General features: G+C 39.1%; 1 protein-coding gene across 10 annotated transcripts in view; it reads right to left on the reverse strand.

Annotated features, from left to right (window-relative positions):
* Ehbp1 (EH domain binding protein 1) overlaps positions 1–25,751 on the reverse strand; it is a 275,065-nt gene that overhangs the window by 113,352 nt on the left and 135,962 nt on the right. For 5 of the 10 annotated variants that reach the window (XM_040733237.1, XM_040733239.1, XM_005070378.4 and 2 more), the window contains exons 8-11: positions 24,425–24,529; positions 23,721–23,843; positions 19,632–19,869; positions 9,122–9,305 (exon numbers count right to left, since the gene is read on the reverse strand). In XM_040733237.1, coding sequence (XP_040589171.1) covers positions 9,122–9,305; positions 19,632–19,869; positions 23,721–23,843; positions 24,425–24,529 — 650 coding nt within the window. The remainder of the gene's footprint in view (positions 1–9,121; positions 9,306–19,631; positions 19,870–23,720; positions 23,844–24,424; positions 24,530–25,751) is intronic. The other 5 variants (XM_040733240.1, XM_005070382.4, XM_005070380.4 and 2 more) reach the window with 2 other exon arrangements.

A 25,751-nucleotide genomic window follows, 5' to 3' on the forward strand; every position in this document is an offset into this window, starting at 1 on the left:
CGCTGCTGCAGGGATGGCAAAAGGACTAAAATCAACCACTGAATTTGGCCAGATGGAGGCAATCTTAAGAGAGGTTTCTAGGATACAGGCAAAAGGAAATCCCATCTAGAGTTGACCCAGAGAACTAGAAAGGATGAAGACAGCCAACTTTCTCAGAAAGACACAAAGAAATGAGGTGATGGGCAAAGGAGCACAGAGTCTAGAACTGTTGACATTCAGATGTCAGCACAGCCACACCCGATGCAGACAGCAGTCGAGAAGAGCCTGTGGGTACAGAGGTCTGAGGCACACGCTGGACGAAGGCAAGAACAAACACTTCCTTCATTGTAACGGAGGGCAGAAAGTAAAACGATAAATCATGTCAGCTTTCCAAAACATTGACACATACATACATACAAACATACTCACCCACCCACACTAACTTCAATAACTGTATACTACATATGGGTTTTATGTCAACAGTGATACCAGATTCCCAAGATCCACCCTGACTGGGCAGTAACTATCTCCTCCTTGCTATGGCCCTCCTCTTGCTCAATGCATTTTACCAATTTTTCATTTCTTCTAACATGACCAGTAATGTCCTCCTCTAAGTCCTCATATACACTATGGGAAACCTTTTCCAACACTGTTCCTGCTGCCCCTTACCATCTTCTAACAGGCCCATGGCACTCTTTCATCCACTGCCTGCTTTTTCTTCCAATGTATTTCATGGGTTGTTTATTCTATATATTTGTGGATTTGCTTTATGGTGTCCCTAAGATGATAGAAATGCTGTTTTTTTTAAAATACAACACTGGCATATTGTGAATACTCTATCATTTTTAGTTATAGCAAAAAACTCACAGTATTAAATTTACTATTTTAAATATCTTTAAGCACATGGTTCAATATTTAAAACATTTTTGAATGAGTAAACTCAATAATCCAATTAACTTCAAACTAGAAATTTCTGAATCATTCTTGATTCATTAGTCCTTCCTTTAGTCTTTCCAAACTAATCTTTAGTTGTGCTTATTAACAGTATTTGTTCTTTCCTTCCATCTAAACCACATTTTGTCTTGGGTAGATCTTGAACTTGCTAGACAGCCTTAAACTTTGATCTTTCTGTCTCTATCTCCTGAGTGTTGGGACACAACAGCACACCCAGTGAAAGTTCTCATTCTACTGGAATCTGATCATGTCTTTTATTTATCAAAAAGAAACCAAAGATGGGCAAGGCCGAGCCTGACACTGAAATGAGCGAGCCAAGGTTCTGGAGGCGTGGCTCATGAATTCACTTTGCCCCTGGTAACGATGGAGACATCAGTGAGCAGCTGAAGCTGGTGACAGACAAGGAGAGGAGGGAGAAGGCAAGGGATCTGGAGATGTTCAGGCAGTCTGTTCTTAAAACACTACTGTACAGGAGTGTTGCTCAGGGCCCACTCTGCGTCTGTAGTGATGATGACAGGGTTTACAGTCAGCAAAACTAACTTACTATGTGGCTCTGTAAGTTCACGGATGTATCCCAGTGTCTAACCTCTACTAAAGTCAAGCTGAGCAGGACCTCTTTCAGGAATTTAGCCTGAAATTGGATAACACATTAAGTGAAAGAGAGAATCTTGAGCCACTCAATTAGATGAGGTGAGTCTTTGGATTGTTGCTTCCTTGTGACATTTTATTATAAATTAATAGAAGTCAGGAATTGCATACACAGGTAATCCCAGTACCTGGAGGCTAAGCTGGGAAGATCTCAAGTTCTAAAACAGTTATATAGTGAGAGTCTGTCTCTGAATTAATAAACAAACAAATAAGTAAAAATAAAAAATTTAAAAGCAAATATTCCATGACAAAAAGAAAAGCCCAGCTGTTTCTAAAATGATCACAAAAACAGCTAAGGACATACATTAATGAATTTGCATTGCAGTAACATGTGGTGGTAATATTAGAACATCCTCAATACTGTATTAAACTATTACATCACTCTCCTAATCACTGAAAATTTGAAAATTCCACGTAGTACATATAAGCAATCACCTCCTGAGCTTGAAAAGTAGTTTGGGTGTGAAAACAGTCCCTAACTGTGGAATTTACACTTAAATATATCTATAGTTACTGTAAAGTAATGCCACAAATTTATTTTAAAAAGTCTAATATTTTTAAAATTTATATTCTCAAATAATTATTATTTTATTCACATATATTTTCAGTTTGGCCTCATTTTTAATAAGATCATTATTAGAGAGCTTTATCTAGCTTTACTTTTTAAAATTATAAAGTTTTTAAAGGACAGAAAGATTCCTTGTTAAGATCTAGTGAAATGATCTGGCTACAAGCAGGTTTGCAAAGGAAATGCCCACACATCATTAATGATAATAGTGTTAATGGGGCCAACACACAGTGTATGTACTATTAATCCTCAGATTACAACTCATAATCCAGGTATTAGAGTTTATATGTTCCAGAGCAGCTTGGCCGTCTCTACAGTTAAAGAACACCTATTACCGACGAAATTGTGTCCTACCCTCCTGGTTAACAGCTGTGACTATAGATAGTAACAGGAATATGAGATAATTGACACTATTCAGTTGCTGCATTAATCAAATTGCATTGTGATTCTTTTTCCAAGTTTACGCATGTCAGGCTTGTGCTTCAAGCCTTGCAAGTTAGGAATCATATTAAAAAAAAAAGAAAAACAAGACTAAACAAGAATTAAACTTAAATGTTAAACATAAGTCCTTTGCAGAAATGACTACAAGAGGTCACAATGATTGTAAATATTTTTTCACCAGTACATAAAACAGTAGAACTTAAAATTTTCATTGAATTTACAGATCATACTGTTATAATTTATTCTTGACCTACAGGTTACTTAAAATATAAATATTTCAAATAGGTTTGTCTTAATTATTATTTTGTTACTAATTTCAATATTAATTGTGCTATAAGTGGTTTTCAAAATTAATTTTGAATACTTGCTTAACAGCATAAGGTGGGGACACTTTGTAAATAAACTCTGTAGCTATAAAATACAGTATTTTAGGAGTTCAAAATTACTAACTGAATCTTTACAACTTACTACTTGTTTTATTAAAGTATGAAGATTTCTTCTCATTGAAAGTTTCAGAGTTGGAGAGATGGCTCAGAGTTTTAAGGTGCTGTAAGAGACCTGAATTTGGTTCCCTGAGTTTGGTTCCCAGTGCCCAGGCAGGGTGGCTCACAACCACCTGTCCCTCCAGCTCCAGGGGACCCAACCTCTCTGGCTTCCTCAGGCACCCACACTCACAGGCACATACCCACCAGTGGACACACAATTAAAAATAAAATAAAATAAATTAAGATGTTATCTTCCTGGTAAACTGAAGTGATTAACATACCAAAATGACTACCTTTATACCTTTAAAACCTACTATATTTTATTATATTAATATGGCTCTCCAGCATACACACATACACACACACACATTTTTTACTCTTTTAACTTTTTAATATATTTTTGTTTTAGATGTATTTAAATTAGAATTTTTAAAGATCTGTATAATAATTTTAGTGTAGTAAGTCTGTGTATACATAATGAATTAATTCCAGTTTAAAAGTATTTAATTATTATTTCAATTTTCCAAATATTTCAGCTGTTCCATGTCATTTCTCCCCTTTGGAAAGATTTTTATTACATTTTACAAGCATCTCTCCTTCATTCTCTCTTCTATGTTCCTATCCTTCTTAGTGCTGTCCTATAATCCACGAGACACTCAGCTAACTGATATCCAAGTGGTAACTGACGTCTCACCAGTACACGGCTCTTAGATTATTAGTATTGGTTCACATTACTGATGTTCACATAGTTACCCCATTTGCCACTGCATCTTCCCTTCTTGAACTTCTAATCTACTAACTCTGAATGTTCTCCTTCTGTTAAATATCTGTTTTAAAATTTCCTTTAGCAGGGGTCTCTGGTGACAAATGCCCCTCCTCCTCGCTCTTTAGAGGCACTCACTTTCCCTGGCTGTGGGAAGTAATCACTGAACTGTCTCTTCTGAGAGTTAGCAATGCTCCTTTCAAGCCCCCCTGCCTTTCATACCCTTGGACTGAAAGGTTTTATTGATCAATTGATCAATCTGATTCTGAGTTTATTTGACATTTGCTAAAGTTCTTGAATCAGTGACTATCACCTCTCATCAGTTTAGAGGAGTTATTGCTCCTTCAGGATAATTTTTGGCTCCATTCTCTATTATCTTAGATTTTTTAGAACTGGAGGCACTAGGACAGCTCAGTTTTTGCCATGCAAGCCTCATGACTTGAGTTCAGTCTCCAGAACCAACATAAAGATAATGAGACCTGACTACACACACACACACACACACACACACACACACACTCCAGAAACAACATAAAGATAATGAGACCTGACTACACACACACACACACACACACACACACACTCCAGAAACAACATAAAGATAATGAGACCTGACTACACACACACACACACACACACACACACACACACACACACACACACACACACACACCAGCATAAACCAGGGATTTCCCCATGAAACACCACCCTGCTTCAAAAATTGTCAACATTTTCCCAATCTTTTTGTCATTCTTTCGAAGGACGAGTCCAGTTCTCCACTTTTCTTCTATACCATTTTAGAGCAAATCCCAGAACCCTATCATTTCAATAGTAAATAATTCATTGTATATTTCTAAAAGATAAGTAGTCTTTCATTTTTGTCAAACTATACATTTGTTGAGTGACTCTAATCAACTGTCCTAGAGGAGTTCTCATATTCTGCTCTATGTACTTCTCTACTCGTCAATATTTCTTGTAGACTGGTAGCTAGTTATTACAATCAGCAGCTTGTCTCAATCCTAGTTTAATTTTCTGGTAAGAATACTCTGGTAAGTACTACTTACTGCCTATTATGGTCAGAAAGAAAATGACTGGTCGTATAATTCTTAATAGTAAGACTGGTCACTATGGTTGCCTATTGGTAGCCTGATTCACTGGTATGTTTTATAAAATTTCAGCCTGTGCTAATTAGCATTAGATATATTCCTTCATCAGGAATTATGAAGCAGTAATTTTCTAATGAAATAATTGTTTTCCTGTATTTCATAGTCAGAATTCTTGTACTGAAAAAACTTTCCTTGTGAACTACTTAATTATCTTGAAATATAGTATTTTCCTTTATTTATTAATACCGTGACTGAGCTAAGGTCCTATTAACTACCAAAGGCAATTTTTATACAATCATTAATTCATGAATTTTAATATATTTGATGTTTTAAATCCCTTCAGATATTTACTTCTTCTGTAAATATCCTTCCCTGTCTTCAGAACTTAATGTTATAAAAGCTATTAAATTTTTTCTTTATAGTTAATATGCATGCCTTTGAAAGTCAAACACATTATTTAGTATGTCTAGATTAAAATCTCAACTCTACTCACTTTGGCATAATATATACCTAAACTAAAGCTTCAAGTCTTTCTCTAGAGAAACAATACAAATTCTATTTTTTTATAAACTCTTTTCCTAACCTGTCTTCATAAGTATAATGCCTATATAATGTATGAATGTTCTGATTCTACCTTGATTTTTAAAATCATTCCTTCTAAAATTTCTATCTCACTTTTTACCTTGAATTCTAAAGAAAATCTTCCAAGTTTGACTTCTACCTCATTGATGTGCTATAATATAAAGACAGGATGTTTATCACCATGGTGGGGAATCTAGGGCCTCATAATGCTCAGCGACTGTCCACAACAAGCTACAGCCATATTGCCTCTTCTACTACAGCATCAGCTGCCCACAACTTAAGGGCTGTAACTTTACCTCTAAGAACTCCTTCCTATTCTTAAATTGTTATATTTTCCCCAAATTTTAAAATCAAATGTACAGAAAAGTTACTATATAACAAAGGTCTTGTTATTGTTTATCTACAGCCAACTAAAATTACCATTTTAACTCAGATCATTACTTCTCAACGATGACTGCCTCTTTCAATTATCAATGTTCAATAAAATCACGCTAAAAGTGATTAAATATTGGTTTCAAGTTTTCTCTTGTTTCTATAATGCTTGTTTCATATATTCCCACCTATGCAGCTAAAAAGAAGAAAGGTCAAGTGAGTGCTACTTCTGTTGGCAGAAACACTTTAGGGTGCACTGTTGTTGATAACTAGATATAATCTTGTTCTTTAATGGCAAAGATTGGTCCCCATTTTAAAACTTTTTTTGTGCAATTGAACTAATCATTCATTATTAGGTCCTTGCAAGACAGTAGAATGAACATTTCTTTAAAAATGAAGTATGCTTTACCAGATTTTATGAACACTAACTCTTTAGTTTGTCCACCTGTCAACTTCGAACTTTTATGACCTTCAAAGTTTTCTACACCTTAAATTTTGTCGCCTAGTTTCCTCTTTTGACTCACCTGAGGTTGGGACCTGCTGTGCACTCTGTAATGGATCTTTTGTTTACAGGGTAATTTATCAATGTCATTGTTTGTATAACTGTGCAAATGCTACAGATACAGTCTTCTTCCTCATGCAATAAGAAATAAGCTAATCACTGATTCTTTTGTATATATTATCATATATACACTATACACACTAAAGATGTTCTGGCACACAGAGTTAGTGCCGCTTATCATTTCTTGTTAACTGCTTAATCTTCATAAGGCACTTAGTAAAAATGCCAAATTTGTCATTTATCACTGGGACTCAAAGTGACGTTTTACCTTATTCATAAGCTTTTCCTGAACAGAGAATTTTTGTATATAAAGAGAAAATAGTAATTCAGTCTTCACTAGCTGGGAATAAGTATCTTAATTTGGTTACTTTAGTTGATCTAAAAGAGCTACTTTTGAAATATCACAATTTACACATTTATTTTAAAAGACTATTTCTCATGGAGGGTCTTTAAAAAATTAGCATTTTAATCTTTTCATTGAACTCAATGAGAAAATTCTCAGTGATGTTCTTGATGATTGGTTGCTGGCTCTTTGATCTTGCAAGGATGTCTTAGTGCTGAGGCACAATTATCAGATGTTTTATCTGGAGCTAGACATGGTGGGACCTGCCTGTTACCCAGCAATCAGGAGGCTGAACCACGAGGGTCATGAGTTCAAAGCCTGAGGCGATACTGTTGAGACCCTGTATCAAAAATTTAATGCAATCAAACAAAACCCAGGTATGCCCTACCCATCCATGCTCCAGGACTAGAAGGTGGGTAGGGTAAACAGGGTGCCTGGAGTTAAGATTACGAGAGTCAGTCACATACTGTGATGTAGAGGGCCGGTCTATGCTTACGGGACTCTAGCAGGGAGTCTCTACACTTTGTGCCCTAGGCGTCTCTTGTCTTGCCGCCCTCTGAGCCACACAGTATGCATATCCAAATATATGTTAAATTGATATTCCTATGTGCCAATGAGCTTTGGGGGGATCTCTCAATTTTCTCATTAATACAGCTATGGTCTGAAAATTAACAGATCTTTCAACTTCAATACCTTGCTATCTTACTTGTGTTGAGAGGATCTCATGTAGCTCAGGCTGGCCTCAAGCTCACTACTGTCCAAGAATGATCTGGATTTCTTGGTCCTCAGCCTTTGCTTCCTAAGTGACAGAATCACAGACGTGCACCTCCACACAGGCCTTCTTAGACTTACTGTGTGTGAGACTTCACATACTGTTCTATGTTCTAGTCTTTGTGTGGGGGTGGGGGAGGGTTACATTATCTACCCGTGTGCATGTCTAAGGCAAATTCAGACAATAGAACAGCTGGCACAAACATGCACCCCATGAGAGTGGTACTGAAAAAAAGGCATTCAAGTAGGTTTCACAGATGCCTTACATGACTATGGTCCCATACATGCAGTTAGTGAAAATGCTAAGCTCTACTCTGTCTCTACTGGCACCTTGCCTTTTATCTCTGGGATCATGTCTATCTTGTTTTTAGCATAAGATTCTATGATAATTACATAATACAATAACAGTAATACATACACCCATGGTCAAAGTTATTTACCTGGAATGTTTGCCCAACCTAACTTTTCAACCTTACCTATGAAAGACACCACATTATTTCTACCTAAACTTTTGTATATGCTCCAATAGTGTTTTACATTTCCATGTAGTTAATGTACATAAAATGTCATCAGGAGTGGCAGTAAACAGAAAATTCCAATGTAAGCAAAGGGACCAGTAACAAAACTCTTCAATAAGGCATTTCTTCTCAATGAAACTTTATGTACGACACATGCGCTGTGGTGGCCTCTTCTCCTTCCACAGATTAGCACAGGTGGCTCGTGAGGCTGCTTCCCAGTCTCCTTTTTTAAAGGCCCCATTCTAGTTAGAGACTAGCTCAGTGGATGAGTACCAGAAGCACCTCAGGCTCAGTCTCAAGCTCATCACACAAACAAATCATCACAGCAGGTGTACAGTGCATAATGCAAGCCTACCAGCCTACACACGCATCCTCAGTGCTGAAGGACATATAACAGATTTACCTGATTTTACATTCGCTCGTTTACTGTGCCTATGTGCATGTGAGAGCTTATCCATGTGGAGAGATGTGTGTGTGCACAAGAGTGTGTACACAGGTGTGTATTCACAGACACATGTGTATATGAAAGCCAGAAAGCAGCCTCGGATGTAGTCTTCAGGTGCCATACACCTTTCCATTCTTTTTATGAGAGAGAGTCTTACTATGCACCACTGGCTGCCTGTGAACTCAGAGATCTACTTGCCTCTGCCTCCAGAGTGCTAGGATTAAAGGTGTGCTACCATGCCAGGCTAAACTTGCATTTTGGTTTTTGTTGTTGCCCTTGTTTGTAAGACGATTTCACTCATTATGCTAGGCCGGCTGGCCAGCAAAGCCCAAGGATACAGCTTGTGTCCACCTCCCCAGCGAGGAGACTGTAAACGTGCCAAAACACCCAGCTTGTGTACAAACTCAAGTTCCCAGGCTTGTCCAGCAGCGCTGTACTCGATGAGCACCTCTCCAGACCCCAATCCTACTTTTAAATCACCAAAATGACCTTTCAAACTCATGAACAAAGGCTTTCACTAATTGGAATTAAATTGTCTGAAGGAGTAAACATCAATGCAGGCTTTATTTAGTATAAAATCTTACCTTAGGAGACGTGGAGAGATCTCTCCCTGTGGAGACAGCTGTGTTTTCACTTACTCCAGTCTTTGGTGTGAGGGTGGGCGGGGCTGGAGCCTTTCTCTTCACTCTCCCTTCAGTTTCCCCTTCTTGAACTGTACTGACCAAATTATTTGGAGAAGTTGGCTTAGGCTCATAGAAAGGATTTGATCTAAATGAAAGAAAAATTATCATTAAATGTCTCTCAAAAACATTTATTTCCACCTAAAGTCATAAAAAAAAAGTTCTGAAAACTGCTTTCTCAAATAAACCCAAATAAGTGAAACCTAAAATTTTGAAGTAATGACTCTTATCTTCTGGCTCATTTCAAACCAGATCTATTTTTAAAAATGAACAAAGAAACAAACAAAAACCAGGCAGAGCTTGATTCAAGATGTTGATGATGGCAGCACCAGCACTCAGCCCGCCTCAGAGCCTGAGAGACCCTCGGGGCCTATGAGGGGAGACGCGGTGGCAAGGATGAGTCTGCAAAGGGCACGGTGTCTCTGGAACAACTTAAAAAGGGCAAGTCTCATGGAGGGATGCTTTAGAAAGTGCAGAGGATGGAGCGTGTCACTGCTGAGTGATCTTGACTGCAGAGGATGGAGCGTGTCACTGCTGAGTGGGGTCTGTACTCAGTCTGCTTGGAGGTGCCTTGCTCAAGGCATGAAGGTCATGGCTGAAGGTGGGGTGACTAGCTCTGGGGGCTGGGAGTGTGCAGTGGCCTGGGGCCCTTACAGATCCTGCCCCCAGATTCACTGCCCTGACTCTGGGCAAGAACAGGACATCCAAGATGGGTCTCGGTGATAGTCCAATATTTACGGTGTTTCATACGCCAAAACCTTGAATCAGACCAATGACGCATTGCAATAAGTATTTGCAAGCAAAGCTGTTTGGGCTTAAAAAAAAAAAAAAACAGGTGTCCTGTGTGACACACAGCAGTGTGCAATGCCAATTTGATGGAATAGGCAATGGAGAGACGGGAGAGGGTGGAGAGGAGCAGCAGCGTGTGCAGTGGAGAGAGTGAGCAGCTGCCAGGGATGGTAGACGTGTCATTGCTGAGTGGGGCCAGCAGGGTGGTGTGTAACAGCCTGGAGTTCATGCAGGAGCAGGTCCTGTATGTGCTGTCCAGTCACATGATCACCCTGGCTCTGAGCAACAAGACATGGGGATGAAGCCTGGTTAGTTTCTGGATTAAGGACCCTTCAAAGACATTCATGGTCTGTGCTGTTGCCAGAGGTCAAGCTGGTGTCCGTGGTTCATGGTGCAGCTAGGGGCCATGCTAGTGCCTATGGTCCATGCTGCCTCTGCAGGCCATGTTGATGCCTGTGGTCCACGCTGCCACGGGATCAGTGCTCCCGGTGGAGGCCATGTTGATGTCTGTGATCTGTGCTGCTGCCCGAGCCCATGTTGATATTCATGTTTCTACCTGTGGACATGTGGATGACTGTGGCCTGTGCAGCTGTCTCAGGCCATGCTGAGGTCCATGGTCCATGCTGATGTCCATAGTCCATGCTGCTTCTGAGGGCCATGGTGGTGTCTGTGGTTGGTGATGCTGCCAAAAATCATGTTGATGCCTGCGATCCATGCTGCAGTGGAAAGCCCTGCTTAAATCCATGGTCTGTGCTGCCTCCAGAAGCCATGTGGAAGTCCATGGCCCATGCTGCTGCTGGCTGGTATAAGAAGGGAAGCCTCTTTTGCGGTGGTATTGATGACTGCAGACTCATGATTGAGAACGAGAGACATCGAGGGCTTCTGCAGCAACCTTTCCCTCTACCCTCCCCCAATTAAAAAAAAGTTCAGACAGAAGTCATTAAAGAAAGTACTTTAAAATTGTGACAAAGATGCTGAAGTGTAGCTCTTCACAGTAGACAGTTTCTGGCAGGGGTGGAGGCGAGGAAGGACTCAGTTTTCCTTAAGGGTCTGGCCACAGGGAGCTTGACCATGTTCCAGCGAGGGTACGGGCAACACAAATGGGAATTGGTGTATTTTTTTCCTTTTTGCAGAGAGTGGACAAGGGTGTGAGGGTGAACCTGGGAGGAATGGGAAGTGAATGTGATCGGGAGGGGGGGGCATGGCATGGAATTCCCGAATAATCAATAAGAACACTGTTTCAAGATGGGGAGTGCATCTATTTTTGGCCTCCCTCCCAAGAGGAAACAGAATAGAAATGTGGGTTTTTGTTATTATTTTGTTTCTTTTATGCTGTACTTTCATATCACGTTTTACGGTGGCTGTACTGGCCTACGATCCCACAATAGAGAATGCCTGCTCTCCTGTGCCCAATCCTCACGAGCATCTGTCATCTAATTGTTAGTAACAATCACCTGACTGGGGGTAAAGGAAATCCCCAATTTTAATTTTTACTTCCTCAATGGCAAATTATGACGAACATCCTTAAAAGTGTTTATTAGCCATTGCATTTCTCCTGTGAGGACAGGGTATTCCATTCTCTAGCTCACTGACTGGGTTGTTCTCTTAGTCATTTTGTTCCTATGTATATTCTAGAAATTGGGTCTCTGAAGATGAAGGCTAGCCACCTGCAGGCTCTCTTCTATTTGCTATACAGAAACCTTTAAGTTTCACGAAGTCCCACGTGTCAACTGCCAGCCTTATTTCCCACGGCAGTGGAGCCGGCTTGGGGCCAGCTTCATCCTTCTGTGTGGATACCCACTTTCTCCAGCACCATTTGCCCACGGCACTCTTTTCTCTGGAGTTTTATGTTTTGTCCTTAAAAACAAAGTGTCTGTAGTTGCATGGCCCTGTCTCTGGGTCCTGTACTCTGTTTCCTTGATCCATGTGACTGTTATTGTGTCAGCACCGGGCTGTCTTTATTACTATGGATTTGTTGAGTTATTCCTGTACCTGGAGAAGGGAGCCAACTTGGTCATAACGAGCGACCTTCTTAAAGTGTTCTTGAAATCAGTTTGCAAGTACTTTTTACTACATTTTTATTTGTTTTCTGTGAATGTATGTGTGCATGTCACGACATGTATATGAACGTCACACACAGGAGAGCTGGAGTAAGGACATGCAAGGACATTACTGAGAATTTCTGGATCTGTGTTCATCAGGGGGGTTAGTCTGTAATCTTATTTTTGTTGTTGTGTCTTTATCTAATTAGCTGTCAGTACAACACTAGCTTCATAAGAGGAGTTTGGTAGTGCTCCTTCTTTTTCTATTGTATGAATAATCTGAGAAACATTGCTTTTACTTCTTTAATGCTCAGCTGGAATTCTGAGGTAAACTTGCCAGGGTCTGAGTATTTTTTTGGGGGGGTGTCAGGAAGTCTGTTTTGTTTTGGGGTTTGTTTTATAATCAGTGCTTCACTCTCCTTCTTTGTTCTAGGTCCAATTTTTATTCTTTTCTTCTTGGTTTCACTTTGTTATACATTTAATAACCCATGCATTTCTCTTTGATTTTTCAATTTTGTAGGATATGTTTTTAAGGTGAGTCCTCATGGCTTCTGTATCACACTGATATTTGTTGGAGTTTCTCTCTTTTGAATACTTTGGCTAAAGGTTTGTCAATATTGTATATTTTTTCAAAGAATCGATTATTCCTTTCATGAACTATTCTTGTTTTTGTCATTGATTTCTGCCCTGATTTTAATTTTTTTTGTTGTTATTGTTTACTAGTTTTAGTTTGGCTGGTTCTCATTTTTGGAATGCAGTAAAGTGCATCATCACATTGCTTATTTGTGATATGATTTTTAAATATAGGTACTTTGGGCTTTACTGTTCCCTCTTATAGAAAGATTTCACTGTATCCCATGGATCTGATATGCTGTTTTCATTTTCATGTGATTCTAGGAGCACTTTAAACTTCTTTTTTCCAATAATAAAATCATTTAGTCTCTGTGAATTTGTGTATGTTCTGCTCTTTCTCCTATTGTTGAATCCTAGCTTTATTCCTTCCAGTGTCCTGTGAAGAGCTGGCCTGGGAGTCGTAAATTACGTTAGGCCACTTTTGCCATAGAAAATTTTCCTTCTCCTTCAATTATGACAGAGTGGCATGCCTTACATATGGATTGACAAATGTGACTCTAAGAACTTGAGATGCAGCCTTCCAATTCCTTGTGGATTTTAGGCTTCTATTAAAACTCAGCTGCTGACACTGGGCAGTGGCCCACTGGGCCATCGAACAGATGTAACTCTTCTCACTCATGCCCCTTGCTCCCTCCACGCCTTCCAAAACCAGGTCTGCCAACCTACATGGCTGAGATTGAGAAATGCGTTAAGTCGAAACTGCAGAAGACAAAAATGAAAAAGGAAAGTCCTCTAGCTTCAAAAGAAATGACTGACACCAGAAGCAAGCTGGTGAGTCTTTGTGACGCAAGCACCACCGATACCCAGGGCACATCTCACAAGCGTTGCCTTACACTATTTCTTCTACATGTTTAATTTTGTCTTAGTTACTTTCTACTGCAGTGAAGAGATGCCATGACCAAGACAACTTGTAAAAGAAGTCACTTAATTGGGGGCTGGCTTACAGTTTCAGAGGTTTAGTCTATGACCCTCACAGTGAGGAGCAGGGCAGCAGGCAGAGAGGCATGGTGTCAGAGCAGGAGATGAGAGAGCTTGTATCTTATCCACAAGTGGAAGGCAGAGAGACAGAGAGACAGAGAGAGACGCTGGGCCTGACCCGGGCCTTTGAAACCATGCCTTCATCTCCTACCAGCCAGTCTGGTGGCCAGGAAAAGGAAAGAATGTGCATGCTGAAGAAAAATGCTGGTGGAATGAGCTGAAATCTGTAGTAAAACTTAAGACATCCAAGGTTCCTGCAGTTGGTAAAATGCAGTTTAATGGGAGTGCCGTTTTTTGTCAAATGATTTTAATTATTGGAACACACAGATTTTAAAAACCAACAAAGGAAAGAAGTCAGCTGTTACTCTGACAGGCCTGTCTTTGTATGTCACTTTCCACCCCCACTCCCCGTTGTTCCTTAAATGCACTCTTGGTATTTTGGGATATTCCATGTTTTGAATACGAGGATGAAGAGGTAACTGAAGACGATCTTACTTGGGGAGGGCACCATGCATGGTCACTGACCTCATCAGTGTCACAGGGTTGGCAGGGTTGCGCATCCTCTCACCTCATGAGTTGGGATTCATGTGATACTGTGGGAGTGTGTGCTAGGGTGGCCTCTGACGGAGTGAGCTGGGGGTGCAGGCAGATGCTGTGAAAGTGCTCCAGGTGTGGAGGATCCCCCAGTCAGCATAGGCAGGAGGGTGGCCAGAGTGGCAGCGCAGGGCGAGGAAGCGTGACTCTACTCTGTGGGGCAGTGCGTATGTGAGGGAGGAGCGGGGGTCTTGAGGGCTGCAGCAGCTATTCTCATGGGTCTGCCTCTGTATGCCATCAGCCCCTCTCCCCTTTGCTTTTGCTTCACTCTCGTTTTTTATTTAATAGTTCATGTTTAGAATACAATGGGATGCAGATAATTTCTTTTACAGTGCTGTTTACTGGTGTTTTCTTTGTAGCAGAATCTCTTTTCCTAGATTTAGGGAATTTTCGTCTACAATTTTAACGAAACTACTTTTTATAACTTTGGTTATAAACTTATGAAATTCTTCTTGTGCCCATCATTCATAAATTTTGCCTTTTTGTAGTGCTCGAAAGATCTTGTACGTTCTATTAAAAGCAGTTTATTACACCTGTTATTGAGCATAGGGTGGTAGAAGAGTTTGTCTATTTTGGCATTCTTTGTCGCACTGAACAAAAAAGAATTTTTGCCATTGAACTGCACACTTGAATAATAGGTTAGTTATATCATTAACTACCAACATAAATAGAAAAATAAAAACATTAATTTAAGTGACATTGTTTTTTGTTACTACTTATTGTTTGGAATTATAGAAAGATGACCAATGTTGGTTAGCTTCAAGAAGGATTAACTAAAATATATTGAAAATACAAAGCAAGGGTATAATAAAATCTGTAGTCTTTTCTTCTTGCAAATGTTTCACTGGAAAAAAATTTAAATTAATTAATGGACATGTACCTGAATAAACTTCCTTGAAAAAAACAAAAAACAAAAAAGGACACACTTCATACCAGAAATAACTGAATATGGATCCTTAAGAGGTGTGCCATACCATCTCTAAGTCCTTATCAGTTTCACTTTACCACATAAACTGGAACCTACCTGCCAACACACAGACACCTGAGAAACCTGGCAGTCTCTTAGTGTAAGGACACAAGCTAAAAGCAGCAGAGGCACACCCTTTTCTGGTGCTGATGGACATGCTGGGGCACTGCGGAGTGTTTATACATCAAAGGACTTAGTACTATTTATTAGGACCTGTATGATTTGAGGTCACAAGGCACAGGAAGACCGTGGTAATAGAGGCACAGGAGCTTTCACTTGGTAGAAGGTCATAAGTTCATTACTGGTTAGGACATAGTATGAAAGATCTATCTGTGCCTCTGGTATTATACCTACAAACTTCTGGAGAGAAAAGAGGAAAAATACCAAGAAATAAATACCACCTAAGTTCTTCTGGGAGTTATATACTAGTGGAAATGCAACCTTTAGAACTTCTGTGCGTATTTTTTTAAAGGCTTTTTTATGGATTCTCACTGCTAATCCCGGGCGATTAAGCAATTTAGAACACCTTTAAAAGGCTGACTCTGGTCAAAAGGAAACACCTAGTATTCTGACTTTAGTTTTCATAAAGGCATTAAAAATATTTAAGTAAACATCGCTGTCTCCTTAATTTGTTAACAGGAGACAGCAGGGTGTGTATACATGTGTTGTGTAATATCCATGCATCTGGCACTGACTGAATACTTGTACTTAAAGTTTGCGTTTACATTCAAGTGCTCTAGGTGTGTGGCTATTACTCAGCACCTACACCACCCATGAGGAACTTCATTTTGGTCACACATTAGCTGTTCAAAGAAAACAAGCATAATAACTTGAGCCGATTTTTTTTTCAGGATTCGGAATAAGATGATTTTTATGTTGTAATGCTAAGTATTCAAGGATGTGAGTTTTCTCAAAATGTAGCTATAGGGTCATAAAGCACATGTAAGAATCTCTTTCTTGGTCCTCCGTGTATATGTGTGTGTGTGTGTGTGTTGTGTCTGTGAGTGTGTGTGTCTGTGTGTAAAGTGGGAAATGGTTTAAAAACACAGTTCTAGAATAAAAAGAATCAAATTCCTTATTCTAGCAAACAAAAGTCCTCAAGTATTTAAAGTTGGTCATTACAGTTCTCTTAAATAATCTTTTTTCTAAGTCCCTACATGCCTATCATTGCTAGTTTGATGTGGTTTCTAGACAGTCTGCTGCTCCTTAATAACAACTACAATAATGTCTAAAAGGAAACTCAGCTCCTAAAGTACACAGTTCTAATGATGAGAGCTGACAGCCCCACAGAAGAGGGGTTATATTACTCCCCAATTTCAATCATCATTTCAACTTATTTCCTATTTTAAAGATTTTTCCTAGTAAACTACATTTTTAAGGAATAATACTTTTTCTGCTATTTAAATGTTAAGGCTAACATTCATTTTTCCAAGCAGAGACCCATTTCAAGTAAACATACCATTATTGTTTATAATACTTATGATTAAATATTTTACAGTTCTCCTCTGAACTTGGCAAGTTATTTATATCAAAGAAACCCCAAGGCCAAGAATTCCAGGCAAGGAATAACTCATGTGCCATATTTCTTATAATAAAATTAGAAAATCTTGTTCCTATTAAAACAAATTTAAGTGCCAATAATATACAATGAATGGTCCAAATTAGTACAATTAAGTAAAGTTTTCATACAAATATGAAAACTAATTACCACAGTAAGAAAGCAATATTCCATTCTCACCAAAGTTTTCTTTCCAGAAGACACCTCTTCTTCTCTCCTGCCTTCTAGCTCTAATCCAAAGAGTACTTAGTCCCTTTCTCCCATAGTTTGTACCTCCTAGAATTTTTAAAGAATGGTATTATATAATACGTACATTTTTGTGGTTTGGCTTCTTTGAGTCAGGATGATGATATCTTAATTCAGCTGTGCAATAACTTATCAATAACTTCCTATTCTTTATCCCTAGGTAGAATTCTACTACATAGGCTATGACTTACACCTTTTCTGACGGATGAACATTTTGGATACCCCTTTTTTTGTTATTAGAATAATTTAAACTATTGAAATGTTCTTGCAATTCTTTCTATAAACATTTTCATTCATTTCCTCTAGATGAATACCCAGAAATGGAAGGGGTGAGTTAAATGTGATTAGTGTTTTTAGAGATCAGTGATTGAACTATTTAAAACTCTAAGAGTTCTATAAAAAGTTAGTGATTGGCCGGGCGTTGGTGGCGCACGCCTTTAATACCAGCACTCGGGAGGCAGAGGCAGGCGGATCTCTGTGAGTTCGAGGCCAGCCTGGTCTACAGAGTGAGTTCCAGGACAGCCTCCAAAACAATACAGAGAAACCCTGTCTCGAAAAACCAAAAAAAAAAAAGTTAGTGATTCCAGCTGGGTGGTGCACATGCCTTTAATTCCAGCATTTGGGAGGCAGAGGCAGGCAGATCTTGTTGAGTTCAAGACCGGCCTAGTCTACAAAGTGAGTTCCAGTACAGCCTGGACTGTTACACACAGAAACCTTGTCTCAAAAAACAAAACAAACAAGCAAACAAAAAACAAAACAGAAACAAAAAAGAAAAAAAGTTGTGACTCCATAGCCTTGAAAATACTTGGCACAGTCAGTCTTCTAGTAGCCACGCAGGTGCCTGTGCACTGGTATCATATGTGGCTTCAATTCAACTGTCCTTGAAGACCAGTGACCCTGACCTTCCTTCCAGCTCCACTAGCTACATTCTTCAGTGTGAAGTGCTCAAATGACACGCCTTCTCTGATTCCGTTTGCTGGAAATATTTATGTCATATTGTTGCTGTTAGGAGCTCTGGTGTTGGTTAACTTGGACACCAATGAGGCAACACACGTCTAAGCATACACCTCAAGTCTTATGGTTTAGGAAACTGTCCTCTCTGCTTAGTGGAGAAACAGACTAAGCTCCATCCTGAGAAAATCTTCCATAATTGTCATGCACAATTTACTCACATGTATTCTCCAGTGTACATTCAGCTAAAGATAAGGAAGAACCCTCTACAGAGCTTTGACATTGAGGGTGGCCATCCCCTCTCTAGTACTCAATTTGCAGATTTTACCACCTTGGTTCATAAATGTTGGTGCCATATCTGTAAATCCAAATTATGCATCCCCAATTCAGGGAGACTTTTGGGAACTGTGAATTTTTCTAACCCCAAAAGGCTGGAAACATTTCCAAATATGAGCTTTAAGGACAACTGGGGGACCTTTTTTCTTTCTGTTTTCTTGTGGTTTACTGTTCCTTACAGTTTGTGTTCAATGTCTCAAAAGCACTGTTTCAAATATTTTATTCCATTTTTTAGTTGCTTATGACTAGATGCTAAATCCAGTCTGTGCTAGTGCGTCATAGCTAGGTAAAAGTATCGTTGTTGCTCTTTAAATGCACTCAGGGCCTGGGCCATTAACCCTGTGCAGCTCCAGATTGTGATGTGAACAACTCCCTTTTATCTCCAAACCAGATTTGAGCAAAATGGCAGCTCTGAGTATATTGCCTATTCATACTGAACCCTGGGAAGTGTCTCAACAAGTCTTTTTATCTTTCATATATAACTATCTTCCCATAATAGAACTATAACAGAATTGAATCAAATGGCTACAAATTTCAATCAAAACCACTGACATGCCATTTATATTACAGTTTCAATGAGAAAACACAATTGGAATTCTAACCAGATTCCACAGTCTCCCATATTTGCTGCTTTAGGGTAGACAGATATACACTTTCATGAGGAAAATAAAGGTTAAAATTAAAGCACTTCTGATGACCAGGGGGACTGTTGCAAGACTGTCTTCTGGATACGACAGGAAAGTTGGTCCCACAAACTTTCAACAGCACTGCTGCCTGCACAAGACCACACCAGCAGACATTTACATGGATTCAGGAAAGGCTCACAAGGTCCCACCCCTAACTGAAGAGCTACAGGCAGACAATGGCAACTGAGGGAGAGAAGAGGAGGGAAGTTTAATTTCCCATTGAGACAAGGCCCAAGAGGTTGCCCAAGCCTAAGTGATTAGTCCTAAACTCATGTGTGTACAGTCGGCACTAACTCAGTAGGGTTTTTTCTTTTCTTTTTGTTTGTTTGTTGTTGTTCTTGTGTATATGTGTAATTATAAAGGAAAAGGACATGAATTTGAGAGAGAAATGAAGGGGGAAAATTATGTAAATACAGTGTACACATTATGAAATTCTACCCCCCTCCAAAAAAAAAGAAATGGTGTTACTGAAAAGGTATTCTCAAAAGCATTTCTGGTAGCAGGGTGAGTTACATGCTAATTTATACAATGCAAAGAAATATTTTGAACCACCTGGTTATGTTTCAGAAGGGTTTCCTTAAGTTATTGTATAGGCTAAGCTGTGATTACAACAAAATAAAATAAACATGCTTACTCATCCAACTCGTCTCCACTTTTCCAGCTGTCAGCATAGAGATACTTGCTCATGTCCACAGGTCTCGGGACTTTTCTTTTTGTAGACTGGGGTGGAGAATCCTTTACCATTACACAGGTTTCAGGCTCATCAAATGGGTTCAAATGCTGTGGGGTCTGTGCACCTTTAAAGGGATTATAGCTGTTACTATAAAAAGATTCTTCTGGTTTTCTAGGTGACGCTGTTTCAGTGACTGGTTCTATAAAACAACAGCAAAACACAGGTTAAAGTAACAGCATATTACTCTTGCCTCTATTTTTAATGTTGTCAAACATAGGCAGTCTTGGATTAATAAACTATGAAGTTGAGAGAGAGTGCAAAAGCAATAATGAAACAAGAATGTATTTTAATGAATCCTAAAGCTCAAAAAGTGTAAACTGTAGGGTGTCTTCTTACTTCTTTAGGATGAGAACTCTGAAACACTGTCTCTTTAGAATGTTAATATCTCATGTCAGCCCCAGAAGGGCGATTTTGTTTTAAATCACGCACACATGTGTAAGTGTATGCATATGGACTCGTGCACATGAGTCGTATCCCTGAAGTTAGGGTTAGATGTGACTGTGTGTCTCCTGGCGTGGGAACTATGAAACGAGAGGTGTCTGCAAGAACAGTGTATGCTCTTAACCTGCGCTCTCTCCAGTCTTCCTTGTGACAGTGTCTGGTGTCTGATGACTAGATGACAACATATACATTTCACAAGCTTTAAACTACTTTGGAGTGCTCACTGTTTATCTCACTACAAGAGTTTGCCATCCCAATTAAGGCACAGTAAATTTGATTTTTTAAAAAAACATAAAAATGGATTATATTCTTTAAAAACAATGATAGCTGGTAGCTATACCAGTACCTGCCATCTAGGTAGCAAAACATTTACTCCGGACTTTCCGAGTCAATAAACTTAAATCTAATCAACAAGAACAGCATAAGGAAATCCAAGTTCAGATGCCTTATTAAAAGCATGCTTGGTGGAGCTGGGGATTTAGCTCAGTGGTGGAGAGCTACATCCAGGCCTCAGTTCTGAAGAAAAAAGGTGTGATGGGGAGAATTACACATGATGGTAAGCTCACAGTGTGCACACTACACTCTTTTAAAACACTCAATGTTCACGGTGTGCACTACACTAAAACACTCCACGCTCATGGTGCACACTACACTCACTTTTAAAACACTCCACGCTCACGGTGTGCACACTACACTAAAACACTCCACGCTCACGGTGCACACACTACACTAAAACACTCCACGCTCATGGTGCATACTACACTCACTTTTAAAACACTCCACGCTCACGGTGTGCACACTACACTAAAACACTCCACGCTCACGGTGCACACTACACTCTTTTAAAACACTCCACGCTCACGGTGTGCACACTACACTAAAACACTCCACGCTCACGGTGCACACTACACTCACTTTTAAAACACTCCATGCTCACGGTGCGCAAACTACACTCACTTTTTTTTCTCTTCCTTTTTTTAAAAAGTTAAGTTGGAAACAAGCACATGTCAACCCCAGCTCCCTCTTTCTCCCCTCCTCCCTGGGTGAGGCCCTCCATGGTGGATCTCCAGGAACACTCACTTTTAAAACACTCAAAGCTCACAAGTGTTCTATACTAAACACACTTTTACAACACTCACATTTTAATTTGAAAACAAGTTTGAACATAGTTTTGGTGACAAAAATAGGGGTTTTCTAAAGTAGAGCAAGCCAAAAAATACAGTATTTTAAAAGAAATTTAAATTATGCCAGACAACTCTAACAACATATTTTAGTAGAAAACAGAAAATCCATTAGTGGAATTCTGAAAAGTAACTGAAGGCCCAGTGGGAATGCCTGTTGTGTAAGCCTGAGGGCCTGGTCTGGATCCCCAGTGTCCACATGACCGTCCAGGCAGATCCCAGGGACTGTCATTCTAGTATAAACCGTAAACTCTAGATTGGAGAGACTATTCCAGAAAAATAAACAAAATAAAATCAAAAGTAAAAATAAAATGGAGAGCAATAGTGGGAGATATCTAAGTTGACCTCTGCCCCCAACTATTACCACTACTCCAACTACAACAAAGAAAACTATGATTGTTTTACAAGTAACATCTCAAGCAACTTAATATAATTATTACTTCAAAAAATCTTCAGGTCACATACAAATGGCTTCCTGGAACTCTTGTTTCTGCCTCTCAGCACTGAGATTACAGACCCCAACCCCTATGCCTAGGGGCTTATGCAGGTGCTGGGGATCTGAACTTGGTTCTCATGTTTGCACAGCAAGCATTTTATCTGCTGAGCTAGTGTTCCGGCCCTCCCCCTTTAGATTACTTCATTTTTATTTTTTTGAGTATGATTATTTTTCCTGGCTGCATGTATATACACACATACACACACACACACACACTTGTATGCCTGATGTCACTAGGGGCCAGAAGATAGTATTAGATCCCCTGGAATTTCAGTTACAGAAGGTTATAAGCTGCTATATGGGCACTGGGAAGTAAACTCAGGGCCTCCTCAGTAGCAGCAAGGGCTTGACTGTTGAGTTATTTCCCTAGCACTCCGTATGCTTTTGAAGTGGGAAGGTTTTATACTGGCCAAACTAGTTTCAGCATCCTGGGTTGAAGTGATCTTCTTGCTTCTGCCTCCTAAGCAGTTAGTTCTGTAGTCACAATTTACCATGCTCTATGCTCAACTTGAGATTTTTATAATTTACAGTCAAACAACTTAGCCTCGAAAATTTATTTTATCTTTGCAAGCAAAAGAAACCTAAAACCCTGTGCTAAGATTCTATAAATTATAGTGAAATAACTTTAAGTATAAAAGAATTTATAAATTCATAATAAATACTGAAATGAATTTAAATATAGCCAAATCTAGAGAAAAGATTCAATAATGGTGTTATCATTTGTAACATCATCATAATATCCAAACACTACTAACATTTTATTATAATGTAAAGAAAGCATGTTCTATTCACTATATGGAAAGAGAAAATGCAATTTTTTTGTTGCTCAATTTTTTATTAACAAATTTCAGAGCACAAATACTTGAGCAACTGAAAACTGGTCAACATATATAAACTTTTTTTCTACTTTCAATATAATAATTATAACTGGGCAGTGGTGGTGCAAGTCTTAATCCCAGCACTCAGGAGGCAGAGGCAGGAGGATCTCTGTGAGTTTGAGGTCAGCCTGGTCTACATAGCGAGTTCCAGGACACCCAGCACTGTTACACACAGAAACCCTGTCTCAAAAACAAAAAATAATAAGAACTAATCTGAGCAAATTTATCAGTTATGAAATCTAACATTCCTTAATATTTTAAATGTGTTTATAATGTATAGCTCACAAGCAAAATTAGCCCTCAATAATTTAGACTAACTAATTTGGAGTGAAGTGAGAAAGCAATGGAGGAGAAAGGATCGTGAAATGACACTGTCCTGAAGGAGCGATTCCTGGAGCTCAAACTGTTTCCATCCTGACAGTCCCACAATTGATTTAAAGCTGTGGAGATTTCATGAGAGCAGTCAAAAAGATGTAAACAGTAGTGGACCATTCTTGCGTTTACTCTGAGCAAGGAGTTTAATTAAACAGCAGTCTCACTTCTTCAACAGCCCTTATTCAAGCATTAAGAGTTTAAAATGACTTGGTAAGAAAAATGATTTGCTTGTGGTACCTTTTGCCTCCTATTGGTTTACCCCATCCAGCCTTGACAGGATGGTTTGTGCCTAGTTTCACTGTAACTTATGAGGGTTTGTGCCTAGTTTCACTGTAACTTATGAGGGTTTGTGCCTAGTTTCATTGTAACTTATGAGGGTTTGTGCCTAGTCTCATTGTAACATGATAGGAGGGTTTGTGCCTAGTCTCATTGTAAATTGCTGTGCCATGTTTGGGAGGCCTACTCTTTTCTGAAGGGATATGGAGAAGGAGTAGATCTGGGGGAGAGGGGAGGGACTGTGCGTGTGTGTGCACGTGAGAGTGTGCGCGTGCATGTGTGCGTGTGTGTAAGATAGTAGTGGCTCTTCCTTCTCTGCCCCATGCAGAGACAAACACGTTACCTTCTGAGTCAGGATCTCCAAATGGATTTAATTCGGTTATATCAGGTTCATCAAACGGATTTGTATTCACAGTGGCCAAGTCCTTTTGTGTGTCATCCAAAAAGTTAAGTGTGTTGATCAGTTCTGAAAATAAATGCATGTGTGAAGTTCATCACAGCTATAATCAATCACGAGTTTTGGTAATTCATGAAATATTTCAATATATTAAAATTCACATTAATAACACCTGCAAATAATAAGACAGTATTTTATGAGTGGCAGAATGCCATTCAAGTATTTTGTAGTACACCAACATTTGAAATTAACCAAAAGGAACATATTTAACATAGCAATAACATCAGAAAATGAACTATAGTAAAGAAACTTTCTATGTCAGCTAAATTTGATTTTGAGTGCTGAACAGACTTGTAGAAAAAGTCGTTTAGACAGATATAGGCACAAATACTAAGAGTAAGCTCAATGAAGAAGTGACGCGCTGTGTAACCAAGAATACTCAGAAAGTGATTAGAATAACTCACATCAAGACTTTGCTAGCAAACTTGTTAAGGACAAGGTCTGTTATCTTGTGGCCTGGTGGTGCACTACAAATTACCACAGAAACATTCAAGAAATGGCACAAGGACAAAGCTGACAGCTCAGCAGACAGACAGAGTGCAGCAGTCACAGGGAGCAGCCACAGAAGCAGGAGGAGGAGAGGTTTAGACCTTCAGAGGTACTGGCTGATCTAGCTGAAGGCATGCGTGCTGGCTTTACGCAGTCGTCTGGGTCTTCATCTAAGCTGCTCAGAGCATTCAACTGGTTTACAATCTCTGTAAACAGAAGCCAGTCAAGACAAACGTGAGGTCAGGGCTCTTCCCTAAAGAGCAGTAGAAGCATGCTGTTACCAACAACAGACAGGTGTGAGATTAATCAAGAGATCCATTTAGAAATGTTACTTTGAAGAACTATAGCAAAGGTAAATAACTGGACATCATTGCAATCATATTTTACTGTTACCATTTTTATTAGTAGCACAATCACTATGTTAATACACACAAAACAGTAACAATAATTGATGTTAAGAGGCTTATACAGGATTTCAGCAACTCTTAGAAGCAACAATAAATAACTCTAGAGAGTCAGTCACTACTTGTTTTGGGAAATTCTTAATTTAAAGCAAAGAATTCAAGAAATATCTATCTGCATAAAGTAATTCTTCATGCTCTACTATACTGAAAATCAGCAAGGAAGGAATAGAGCAGGGAGTAGCTCCTATGTCCTCCTCCTACAGCACCTGCAACTCTCTCTACCCTTGGAGAGACAGCCAAAGACAAGGATAAAGAAGAAAACCACAGAACTCACTTTGTTATAAGCAAAATAAACAGGCCTCACTGGGGTCTCCTGTTTAGTCCTCAGAATTTACCACCATAAGCATAGGAAAATGTTGTATACGAAGATAAACTAAACAGAACCAGATCATTTCATGGGAAATGAAGGAAACCAAAATACACAGTGGTTTAAATTTAATATCAATACAACTGCTCTTTAGCACTATAAATCTAAGTATGCAATAAATGTTATTTGAATCAAATCAAAGAATACATGTTTGTAATAGGATTGCCTTCATGCACTTATTTTTTGAACAAATATTTATTTGTCAGTCTGTGCCAAGGCTTCTGCTTGGGACAGAAGGGTGAAAGAAACAGACATGGTATTGTCCCTAAGAATTTACATTCTACAAAGACATTAATAAAATACTGAAGCATACTTAATAAATGACTCTCAAAATGGTATAGGTCTTTTAACAAAATTCATATGGAAAAAAATCAATAAAATTATCAACTTCCTATATCCAAATAAGAAAACACATTTTATATGAATAAAACTGCTTTGGATAGTGAAAATAAACTATTGAAAACATGGGCTAAAACACAATTAAACCCAATTCAACTCTATGACCCTAACTGAACAGAAGTGAAAGGGGCAAACTTGTGTCTGACTAAAAATGCTTACCTTTATTTTATCATACTCGTATTTAAAAATAAAAATAAA

This window comes from Mesocricetus auratus, unplaced genomic scaffold (genome assembly GCF_017639785.1).
Source record: "Mesocricetus auratus isolate SY011 unplaced genomic scaffold, BCM_Maur_2.0 Super-Scaffold_100029, whole genome shotgun sequence".
Lineage (NCBI taxonomy): Eukaryota > Metazoa > Chordata > Mammalia > Rodentia > Cricetidae > Mesocricetus > Mesocricetus auratus.